Here is an 11,804-nt window from a genome sequence, read left to right as displayed (position 1 = left end):
TCCGACTACTTCGCCGATGCTCCACTTCATGGCGAGAGAACATTTCGGCGCCGTTATCGGATGAGCCGAAAGCTCTTCCTCAAGATTGTGAATTCCATCCGGGAGTTCGACAACTACTTCAAGTGCAAGATGGATTGCACTGGTGCTCTTGGATTCACCTCCATCCAGAAGTGCACGACAGCGATGAGGATGCTTGCATATGGAGCTCCCAGTGATTCACTCGACGACTATGGGTGCATGGCCGAGTCCACCAGCATAGAGTGTTTCTATAAGTTCTGTCGGGCAGTGATGGCAGTGTTTGGGCCACAATACTTGAGAACACCCAATGCGGAAGACACTGCTCGGATCCTAGCCCAGAATGCAGCAAGAGGATTTCCTGGGATGCTTGGAAGCATCGAATGCATGCATTGGAAATGGAAGAACTGCCCATTTGATTGGCAGGGGATGTACAAAGGCGCCAAAGGCGGTTGCAGTGTGGTGCTTGAGGCGGTAGCCACACAGGACCTCTGGATTTGGCACTCCTTCTTTGGTATGCCAGGAACTCACAATGACATCAACGTGCTGCAGTGCTCTCCTGTTTTTGCCAAGCTCGTTGAGGGCCATTCTCCTCCTGTGAACTTCGAGATCGTCAATGGGCACCAATACAATAAGGGGTACTATCTAGCTGACGGCATCTATCCGAGATGGTCGACATTTGTGAAGACGATTTCAAACCCTGTGGCAGGAGGCAAGAACGCCTGGTTTGCGAAGCTTCAGGAGGCTTGCAGGAAGGATGTCGAGCGGGCATTTGGTGTGCTCCAATCTCGATTTGCTGTTGTTCGGTACCCCGCTCAGACCTGGTCCAAAGATCAAATGTGGGAGATTATGACTTGCTGTGTCATCTTGCACAACATGATCATCGAGAGCGAGCAAGAAGACCCAGTGTTTGACACTGAACCATACTACAGGCAGGGTCCTCTAGCCGAAGTTGATCACCAGCTACCGGCAACTTGGACTGCCTATCTCAGTATGCGTCAGGAGATCCGAGACCCACAGGTGCATCATCAACTGCAGAAAGATTTTTTTGAGCACCTATGGAGGCTCAAGGGGGACGCCGTGTGATGAAATACGAGTTTTTATTTGTTGAACTATATAATTTGTATTGAACTATTTGTTGTTGTACTATTTTGTTGAAGTATTTGATTTTTCTGTGATGAAATATGTGATAAGAAATAATTGTGTTGATAATTGAATGCCGAGACACGGCGAAACCACGCCGAATATGGGCCTATTCTCGCCCATATGGGCCCTTTATTCGCCGAAATTGGGCTGCAAAGTGGGCCAATTTCGGCGCCTGGCGGCGAGCTGGGGGCGACGACTGGGCGCAAAACCGCCCCCAGCGCCGAGTATATCGCCGGCTCGCCCCCAGGGGGTGATTTTTATGCATCCTGCGGGGGCCAACGGCTGAAGATGCCCTAAGGAGACAACACCAAGTTAGCTAACCCCATTCATCATTCTCTTTGCCATCCAAAGTGCTAAGTCCACCACTCACGCTCATTTATTGAGTGAAGTTGAAAAGGCTGAAGTGCGAAAAAGTATGATTCAAAAGCTTGGTTTGGCTTTGGGGTGTTCATGATTTATACTTTATGTTAGGAAGGCCGAACTATGTCATGCTTACATGATTAATGTTTAGCAAGGACGTAGAGTTTCTCAGCCCGAGCTCAAATGAGCTCGGGTGAACAGTAAATTCAAAAAAAATTCTAAAAAAATATGACAAATATTGACAAAAGTTTTAAGTGCTTGCAAAAATTCGTCATGGAATCACATTTCTGGAATCCGTGGCAAAAAACAACAAAATTGATACTCCAAAATGCTACTTTCAAAAGCATTTTGGAGCATTGATTTTTTTTCATGCCTTACAAAAATGTGATTCAATGATGAATTTGTGCAAACACTTGAAACTTTGGTAAATGTTTTGTGACCAAAAAATAGTTTCTTTTAAAAAAAATCGATTGTTCATCAAGCTCATTTGAGTTCGGGAGAAAAAGGACACTTTCGGTTTACAAATAGCATCTTTAGCATTTTCTATTTTGAAAGACAATGATTACTTTCTAGCACTCTTCATATTATCATTTTGATATCAAATCAAAGAACTAGTGTTTTAAATCACTCGCTTCCCAATATTCATACCACAAATGATTACATTATTGAGAACATGTTGGGTAGCATTTCACAACAAAATTTTTGTTTTTATCATTTACCTACTCGAGGACGAGTAGGAATTAAGATTTTTTTTTCTATAATATATGGTTAAATATTAACTAAAAGACATTGAAACAAAGAAAAAAGGAGAGAAGGAAAGAAAAAAACAACAAATTCTGAGAAAGAAAAGAAGAAAACCCGGTGAAAAAAAAAGAAAAAATAGAAAACCCAAAAAAACCTGAAAAGAAAAAAAAAGAAAAATGAAAAGAGAAAAACAGAGAAAACCGAAGAGAACAGTGAACCAGAGGCGAGCAAGCGAAGAATGAACGAATATGGGTTGGCCCGATACTATAGCTCACAGGAAATCCTTCAAGCGAGACTTGCTTCCATCTCAGTGATATATAGGTCTCGCGATCCACATGGGCAAAAAGCGCCACTTCTTTTATTCTTAAGTTTGCCTCGAGAGATCTTGAAATAGCTAGCCCAGGAATCACTTCGCTTGCTCCATTGGGTTGTTGCTGTTCGCGGCAACTATTTGTCGGGATCGATCCCTGGCCGCAAAGGATACCAGACGGCACGACTAGCCACTACGCTCACATTCTGTTTGTGGTTAGAGCTAGGGGCACGACCTTCTTTATGCATTTGAGCCATTTTTCTTTTCGTTTCTTTCTCAGTTTTCACAGATTTTTTTATTTCCTTTCTATTTTCTTTGTTTTTCTTTATTCTCCTTTTTCTTTCTTTTATTTCGATTATTTTTCCCTTTTTTTCTTCTCCATTTTCCCATTCTTTTTTGCATTTTGTTTCTTTGTTCTTTGTTCTTTGTTCTTTGTTCTTTTTTCTTTATGTTTATTTTCTCAGTTTTGTTTGTTCTACTCGTTATTATTCTACTTTTTTGTATATGTCAACAATATTTGTCAAATACACATCTAACATTTCTTCTCCATTTTTTGTTTTTTCTTATGTTTGTTCTCGTTTTCAATCTATATTTTTGTATATGTCAAAAAAAAGTGATCGACATTTCTTGTATACATGTTCAACATTGTCCGAACGCATATTCAACATTTTTTAAATACTTGTTCAACATTTTAATAATTATTCAACAGTTTTTCAAATACATGTTCAACATTTTTTAAATACTCATTCACCATTTTTTAATACTTATTCAACGTTTTCAAGTACTTTTTCAATATTTTTAATATGTATTCAACGTTTTAATCCTTATTCAACAGTTATTCTAATAAATGTTCAGCATTTTTAAAATACTCATTCAACATTTTTAATACTTATTCAACATTTTCAAACTTGTTCAACATTTCTAATACTTATTCAACATTTTCAAATACTTGTTCAATATTTTTCAAATACTTATTCAACAATTTTTATTACTTATTCAACATTTTTGAAATATTTTTTCAACATTTGGAATACTTATTCAAAATTTTCAAATACTTGCTCAACATTTTTTAAGTACTTGTTCAACATTTTGTAATACTTATTCTACATTTTTCAAATACTTGTTCAACATTTTTTAAGTACTTGTTCAACATTTTGTAATACTTGTTCAACATTTTTCAAATGTGTTTTTGAAGAGTGTTTTCTGTATATATATCTAGAATAGTTTAAAGTATAGAGAAAGGTACAGAAATAAAGCAAAAAACAAGAACAGAAAACAGAAAAAGAAAAAACAGGCTGTAGCCTCCTGCGCTGGTAGCTGTACAGGCGTTTTTATGCTGTTTGGCTGGATTGATCCGGTTTTCAGCTTTTTTCGTTTCTTTTTCTTCTATGGTTTTCGCTGTTTTTCCTGGGGTTCTAAGTAGCTTTTTTATTGTTCTTGTATGGTTTTGTTGGGTTTTCTTTAGATTTCTATTTTTTTTTAATTTTTCCTTTTTCCTTTTTTGCTTCGATTTCCTTTGTTTCTTTCTTCTTCTTGTTTTTAGTTTTTTCAATACATACCTACATTTTCACATGCATTGCACATTTTTCGTATACATCACGAATGTTGTTTTTACACATTTAAATCTATTAAGTTTCCATGATTAACATTTTTAAAATATATGTTTTGGTTAGTAGGAGTACTTTTTTTCTACACAATTTTCAAGTATGGGTTTAAATAGTATTGGAGCAAAAGTTTCGTCTAAAAAAATTCACTGAATCCTATCAACTGATTTAGTTTTGAAAGATCTCGACCCGAGAAATACAGGTGAAAACGGTTCGTCATTTGGACGAACGGTTCGAGGGATAAATCATTTTGGAAAATAAATATATGAAAAAAACACAAATAAACCCATTCATCTCCCTGCGCGTGAGAAAAAATACGAGAAGGCTCTCTAGTTGCGACAAGTGACACACATGCGTTCCACTTGTCACCACCAGAGGAGATGAAAATGACCTTTACAAGAGGTACCTCTTAATAATAATTTTGATCAACCAAACACGCCCTTTGTTGTATTCGTGCCTAAGGACGGATGAGACTATGTCATGGGCGGACTTAATTAACCCTGCACTCATCACAATTCCCAGCCGGTATGAATGTTAGGACCATGTCCCCATCCAATTCCATCGTGCATATATATATGCCAGATTATGTCATTGTACTTCTGTTCTTCAGTGGGCATGACGACGTACGTACTCCCTCCGTTCCTAAAGTATAAGTCTTTATAGAGATTTCACTAGATGGACTACATACGGAGCAAAATGAATGGATCTACATTTAAAATGCATCTATATACATCCGTATGTAGTTGATAGTGGAATCTCTACAAAGACCTACATTTCGGAACGAAGGGAGTACTACGTATGGTGGGGCACCACATGACAGAAAAAACAGACGCTATTTGGTTGAGCAGCAATCTAATTTACTCTCTTTTTCCTTTTCAAAAACCTCACAGAAAGAACAGACACCAACAAATTCCCTGATAATTTCAAAAAGAAGCTACTATGAACTGTTCTTGGTTTTCCTGAAATGACATCCACCCCCCTTAACAGAAAGATCCCAAATTTCATAGCATTCAACAAGTTCCATGACAAGAAAAATAAATATTCAGCTAGTTTGTTGACACCAAAATCGCCTTTTCTGGACTATTCGGGTTGCATATCTGCACATGAAAGGTTCTCATTTTTCCCCCTCTTTTCTGAAAAACTGTCAAAATGCATGCTAGTACACAATCAATCCATCAATCATAAGTCGCTCGCGTATATACAATCTATCTATCAATCATAAGTCGCTAGCACCTAACTACGATTTCATATACAGATACTGACGGTCTCACGAAACTGAACATCTGACTTGCACCTCGACTTCGCCCTTCTCTGCTGCTGCTGCAGCTAAACACGCCTCGTGCGGGCAGGGCCTCGCGTAGAACTTCGCGATGTTATCCCCTGGCATGATCACGGGCAACCCGCACTCCTTTCCTGCTTTCTCGCTCTGCAAACAAGGAGGCACAGGGCCACTAATCATCAGCTGAGGTTTGCAAGAGATAGATGATATTCCAGAACGGTGTCAAAACTGAAAATAAGTTTTAAACAGATATATCGCTTGCTGCTGCTACCTTGTGCTCGGAGGCAGCCTTGCTCGGCGCCGATCCAATTGAGATGACGGTGTGTGGGCCTTCCTGGAGCATGCCGGGATGCCGAGACCAGAGGAGGGAGCGGAGCCTGTCCCAGTGATAGCAGCACGAGAAGATGCCGCTGAGGGAGAAGATGACGAGGAGCAGGAGCGCCGTGCCGAGGGGGAACCCCAACGTCGGCCGTGAGGAATGCGCCATCGGGATGGTCATGGATGCAGGAGCAGGCGTGAGACCTTGTGGCATATTCATACCCATCAGGTGGCCTTCTGGTACTTGAGTCAGTCCTGCCTGCTACTCGGTTAAGAGCCCAGGCTTGCAAGCTAAGGACACTGGCTACTTATACCTGAAAAGTCACCTTGCGTCGTACGAAGTGGACTGACTTGCACGGCCAGCCATCCGTCCGTGGTACTGGATGATGATGGTGCTGTGGTCCACATGCATCTGCTGGTGGCCGCTAGTGCTCGATGCTGATCTCACCGCCTACCTTTTCCAACAAAAAGAAGCTGCTTAAATCGCCTAAATATATGGCTTTAGAAGGTGGGACGAAAGGTGGCGAATATACACTGGGATAGAAATTATAGGTATGTCTCTCCACAAGCAAATGTTTATTAGGTAAAGTATGATGAATAGATTTACAGGAAACGAAGTGAAATGAAATGGAGTGCATGAGCTTCTGAATTCAAAAGGTATAGCAGGTAACAAGTTCAGCTTAAAAACAAAGGTAGCAGCCTGGCGATGCGACACTCCATATGCGGGTTTTGTGAGTTAAGATAGGGAGTTAGGACTTCATGAGTTACTAAGATCAATATATATATATGTTAGTTTTTGAACAAACTAATTGCAAATAATGATTGTAATTGAGTTGGGGGTGGAGGGACCCACAAATTTAGGTCATATTAACAGTGGACATGCAACAGGTGGGATGAACATGCAGCACTTTATCTCAGTGTGCATCATCATTTGCCTTTTGAAAAGTAATATGCTTTTCCAAAGATAAAGTGCCAATATAGCTTGAGTATCCTTGACGAAATCCACAAATTTGTACGGACGGTACAGATGCAAAGTTATTTTCAACAAAATGTGGATGCTACTATAAAAAATATTGTGACTGCTAGCTATATAGCCTTGCCAAGCCTGGAAGCTACGCCCAAATAAGGCAAATTAGTTGAACCGCTGAAGGCTACTATGTACCACTAGTCAATTAGTCAATGAGGTGCCATCAGCCAGCTTTTCTATCTTCGAGGACTGCCATGAGTCATGCTTTTCAAAGCGTTCAGTAATTTCAAAACTCTATCAAAGAAACCGAGTGGAGGAAGCAAAAGAGAAGTAATCTTATCTTACCTAACAAATAGATCAGCACGAAGTAATTTGCTCTCGATGGTATCATTTCCTAACCAGGAAGATGTATCAAGAACGTTTGTATTATCTTAAGCAGCCAATGTCTGGTGATATATATGTTTCCTACCTAGCCTCAACTGATGACGAAAGATGAGTTGCATGAGCTCTCTCATTTACCTGTTCTCCACTTGGAGGCTCCCACCTGCAAAAGTAACAATGGATACCCTCTTATGGCCGCACTTCCTCCTGTCGGCCAAATTTTCATTCAATGTCAGTGTGCTCCCTTCCTGCAGTGAATGTTATTCCTTCAATAGTTCATGGACTGGTATAGAGTCAGCAAACACACGCACTCCAGATATTTGTAGAAGCGGATCAAGGAGATTGGTACAGAAATACTGATGAAAAGGGGCAAGTTTACTGGTCAAAACAAACATACTGCAATGAGAGGGAGTACTGTCCAGTGGTTAAAACTGGTTGTGGGTAGTGCCATCACAACGCATGTATGATTTGACAGATTACAGGTCAATTTATGAAGAAAAAACGAAAGAATTGCATGTGTTGAAGCTAAATATCCTTAGAAAGCGTTACAATTGCAAGCTAGCTAGTGCAGAACGCAAACAACATGTGTTGGAGAAATTAGGTTGACAGAATCACTTACACATCAGCCAATAAGCCATCTGTAACGGGACCTAGCATGCATCACTAACAATAGTGATGCCTGCTTGGCCAGCTACAACATAGCTATTTGAGAGGGACCTATCAGGTAGAATGTTAGGTAAGTGTCCTTCCAGGCTACTACAGAACATAGGGAAGGTATCATGCACTACAAATCATGTTTCAGGAAAGCGGGTACTGGATATATTATCTGGTAGCCTTTAGCTGGATTCCAAATGCCAAAAGACAAATTGGGTCGTACATTTTCCATAAGATATTTAAAATTGTAGATATTATTTCATATTTAAAGTAAAAATGTGGTATTATAGTTGTTATTTTTTTCTAATTTCATTTCATGCTTGTAACAGCTAGCATAGTTTGAATATGTAAGAGAAAAAGAATAGGTTTCTGTGTTAAACTTCCATGCTGCCGCCAATATGTGGAACAGCAAGTGCAGTGAACTGATTGACACCAAATACATAAGACGTTGACAATTAAGGTAAAACCTCCCTTTAGAAATTACAATATCCCTTCTGCAGATGAACATTTCAATTTTATTATTTGGCATCAACACAAAGCTAGCTTAAGCTAAATAGTACTACGGTCCATGGCACTATTATGACTTGCTATCTTCAAACCACAAACTGAACTGACTGATCAAACGAGAAGTACAATGTGGATGTATTATGTATATCCCTACAATGATCTATTTTGAATACTAGATGTGGTTGAAAGGTAAAGGAAAGATATCAGGGATCTTGCCCGCTGCACCTATTTGACTAGCATTCTTTATAACAGTTTTCTAGTAAGATGTGCCTTTGGTAAAGTAGCACCAACATTAGCATCATATGCACTAACAGCAAAAGGCTAGTAGAAGTCTCGTTGGAAAGCTAAAGATAGTTCCTCAGTCCGTAGAAACTGACATAAGATATATTAGTTTAGCTTCAGATAAAGAATCACAGTGAGTTCAGTGCACAGATGCAATTAACCTCAGTAAAGTTAATATCCACTGACAGCAATGTGGATTGTGGACAGCAATGTGCATAGCAATTTAGAGCAGAGTGGCATTAGACAGTTGCAAATACCTACTGCTTTGCTGATATACTTGTAAGAATAAGAAACGGTATATATATACTCCCTCCGTTCCAAATTACTCGTCGTGGTTTTAATTCAAATTTGAACTAAAACCACGACGAGTAATTTGGAACGGAGGGAGTAGTTCTGTTTCCTCTATAGTCCTTTGACTGGAATTTCAATGTATGTTGATGGAAATGCTTTTTGGCGAGAAGGAAACTGTGCTGTTTAACATCGATAAAAGTTTTTTTTTACTGATAGCACAAAGTTTTATGATTATATTTCAAGAATATAAATTCATGCAGTGTCAGATTGAGACATAGAACTGAAGTACAAAATGTGTAAATAAGATGGTAATAAGATCAGTGCTAGGATTGAACTTTGATAATGACATGGCTTCTAAGGCTTCTTTCCAGCATGCCCAGCAGAAAATTTGATGCTTATGCAGGATTTACAGCTAAGCATTAAGCCACAGAAAAGTTTCTGCTGCATTTAAAAATCAGTTCAGGTTCAAATGCAGCACATTCTGATAGATGTAGGGTTAGGGCTCTGGTACAATTAAATATTTTCCAGCTGCTATTAACTAAAGGTAGTGGCCAAAAAGGAGATATTGGCATATCCCGCTTACATTTTCATGGACACAGAAATTGTGTATCCGAATAAATTTTGTTCTGAGTGATGAAATTTCCCAGATGTGAGCCTCCTTCTTCAGACAAGTTCACTGCAGCAAACAAATAAGTCAGTCCATTCATGATTTGACTAAGACCAAAACTGTAAAAAAACAAACATAGAAGCTTGGCTGGTACAGACAAGGAAGTGGCGGAAAAACGAATTTATTGGACATGGTCAAGTCACTGATACCTTGACTTGCGGTGTATCGTCCAACTGCTTCCAGGTGAGCTCTGCAAGCCTTGTTGCTCCATGTCCCTTCTCACCCGCTCTGCCTCCTCATGCATACCCAAGCCCGAATAGATATTTGCAAGCGAAATAAAGTTCCCTGCATTCTCTGGTTCAATCTCAAACAACGCTCTCGCTGCAACTTCTGCCAGCCCCACCTCCCCATACTTCCTGCAAGCAGCAAGGAGAGCACCCCAGGCCTTTGCGGTAACTCTAACCGGCATCGTCCGTATAACATCATAGGCCTGATGCAACCTCCCTGCCCGTCCCAAGACATCAACCAAGCACGAATAATGATCTCCGCATGCTTCCACTCCATATGTCTTGGTTAACACATCGAAATACTTCAAGGCGTCATCTGCGCGACCAGCATGGCCGCAGGCCTTCAACACGCCGAGGAACATGATGCCATCAGGCCGGACCTTCTCCAGCTCCATACGCCTGAAAAGCGACACCGCAACGTCTCCATGGCCATGGAACGCGTACGCCGACACCATGGAGCTCCAGACAACCACGTCGCGCTCCTCCGCCAGTTCAAAAACCCTCTGCGCGCCGACCAAAGAGCCACACCGCCCGTACGCCTCGACGAGGGAGCTGCCGAGATGGCAGCTCACAAACATGCCGTGCCGCACCGCGAAGCCGTGCACCTCCCTGACCGAGCTCAGCGCGCCCAGCCCCGTGCACACGCGGACAAGCGCCAGCAGGGTGATGAGCGAGGGCTTGATGCCCATCCCCTGCATCTGCCGGTAGAGCTCGACGGCCCGGGCAGGGTGCTCCCCAGACTCCACCACCGCCGCGATCACCGAGTTGAAGCAGGAGACGGTCGGCACAACATCCATATCGCCGAGAGCCCGCGCGGCCGCCGAGACGTCCCCCGACCGGACGTAGACGGAGATCATGGCGCTCCAGACGACGGCGGTGCGGCCGGGCAATTCATCGAACAGGCGGCGCGCGGCCTCGGCGGAGGAGCCGGTGCCGTAGGAGGCGACGAGTGCGGAGGCGACGAAGGGGTTGCTGAGGAGGCCGCTGCACTTGCGCGCGAGGGCGTGGATGGGCGCGGCGGCGGAGGAGGAGGGGAGGCGGAGCGCGGCGGCGGACTTGAGCGCGAGCGGGAGGGCGTACGCGAAGGACGGGTCGGCGAGCGGCGGGAGCGCCGGGTCGGAGGCCATGCGGGCGAAGAAGGCGAGCGCTTCGCGGTGGCGGCCGGCGTTGACGTGCGCGGTCAGGGCCTTGGTCAGCGTCGCCAGCCGCTGGTGGCGGGAGTCCATCGCTCCGTTCGGTGTTCGAGCGGAGGAGGGCCCAAGCTTGACGACGATGCCTCAGTAACTGTGGCTTTTAAACTTTTGGGAATTTGAATTTGGTCTGAACGACCAAATTTTAGGCCTGCTTTGGTTCAAAGGATTTTCGAAGGAATATTGGAGGATTCTGATCATTCCTATATGGGTTGTTTGATCCATAGGATTACAATTCATACGAATTTTTACTCATTTATACTATTCCCTTCTAGACGTATTTCAGTGATAAATGCATCCGTTGAGCAAAACTAATATAGGATGGAGGTTCTTCTTAGGAAAATTTTATCAACCCCAATCTTATGTGTAGAGTCTTACGATTTTCCTAGGCACAATCAAACTCACGCACAAATTACGTAGTATTGAAAATGGAATGACACTCTATTTTTGTGTTGTTCTTTTTTTTTTTTGTAACTAGGGCTCCTTTGATTTAAGTGAATTCTATAGGATTTTTTGTCCTTAGGATTTTTTCTTAAGTTGGTTGTTTGATTTGTAGAAATGAATCATATAAGAATTTCGCTTGCTATATTTTATAGAAAATCCAGCATCCACTTCAGTATCTTCTTACAATTTATTTGCTTTACTTATGTTCACAATTTATTTGTTTTACTTATGCCATCAAACACAACTCTGCTAATCCTATAGAATTGAAGCAAACATGCCACTTCAATCCTATATTTTTCATATTCTTACGTTTCGAGAATCATGCAAATCAAAGAGACCCTCAAATGTTTCTCCTTCGATATTTTACTACTAGTAGAAGCAATGCTTAGAAATTTGTTCCATGTCTTTTTTTTTATGT

General features: G+C 41.7%; 2 protein-coding genes across 3 annotated transcripts; both read right to left on the bottom strand.

The window, feature by feature from the left end:
* Positions 1–5,197: 5,197 nt before the first annotated feature.
* Positions 5,198–6,033, bottom strand: LOC119287339 (uncharacterized protein At5g65660-like). The gene is made up of 2 exons (XM_037566875.1): positions 5,730–6,033; positions 5,198–5,605 (listed from the first exon to the last, which is right to left on the bottom strand). Exons 1-2 carry the CDS (start codon positions 6,000–6,002, stop codon positions 5,447–5,449), a joined length of 432 nt encoding a protein of 143 aa, XP_037422772.1. The 5' UTR covers positions 6,003–6,033; the 3' UTR covers positions 5,198–5,446.
* An 84-nt stretch (positions 6,034–6,117) lies between these two features.
* Positions 6,118–11,085, bottom strand: LOC119287338 (putative pentatricopeptide repeat-containing protein At1g03510). 2 transcript variants are annotated; one of them, XR_005140816.1, is made up of 4 exons: positions 9,675–11,085; positions 9,442–9,534; positions 7,089–7,372; positions 6,118–6,227 (listed from the first exon to the last, which is right to left on the bottom strand). XR_005140816.1 is itself a non-coding variant. In XM_037566874.1 (2 exons), exons 1-2 carry the CDS (start codon positions 10,976–10,978, stop codon positions 9,522–9,524), a joined length of 1,317 nt encoding a protein of 438 aa, XP_037422771.1. In that variant the 5' UTR covers positions 10,979–11,085; the 3' UTR covers positions 8,970–9,521. The 2 variants fall into 2 exon arrangements, 1 of the variants encoding a protein (XP_037422771.1); XM_037566874.1 differs by lacking the exons at positions 6,118–6,227; positions 7,089–7,372 and having other exon boundaries at positions 8,970–9,534.
* Positions 11,086–11,804: the final 719 nt, after the last annotated feature.

The sequence above is a fragment of the Triticum dicoccoides genome, chromosome 4A (genome assembly GCF_002162155.2).
Source record: "Triticum dicoccoides isolate Atlit2015 ecotype Zavitan chromosome 4A, WEW_v2.0, whole genome shotgun sequence".
NCBI lineage: Eukaryota > Viridiplantae > Streptophyta > Magnoliopsida > Poales > Poaceae > Triticum > Triticum dicoccoides.
This window is presented reverse-complemented; position numbering and strand designations above follow the sequence as displayed.

Excerpts from the sequence above, each read along its gene's own strand:
- LOC119287338 (XM_037566874.1), bottom strand. The coding sequence starts at position 10,978 with ATGGACTCCCGCCACCAGCGGCTGGCGACGCTGACCAAGGCCCTGACC.
- LOC119287339 (XM_037566875.1), bottom strand. The coding sequence starts at position 6,002 with ATGGGTATGAATATGCCACAAGGTCTCACGCCTGCTCCTGCATCCATG. Across the intron at positions 5,606-5,729 it reads AGGCTGCCTCCGAGCACAAG|AGCGAGAAAGCAGGAAAGGA; the intron begins GTAGCAGCAGCA and ends CCTTGTTTGCAG.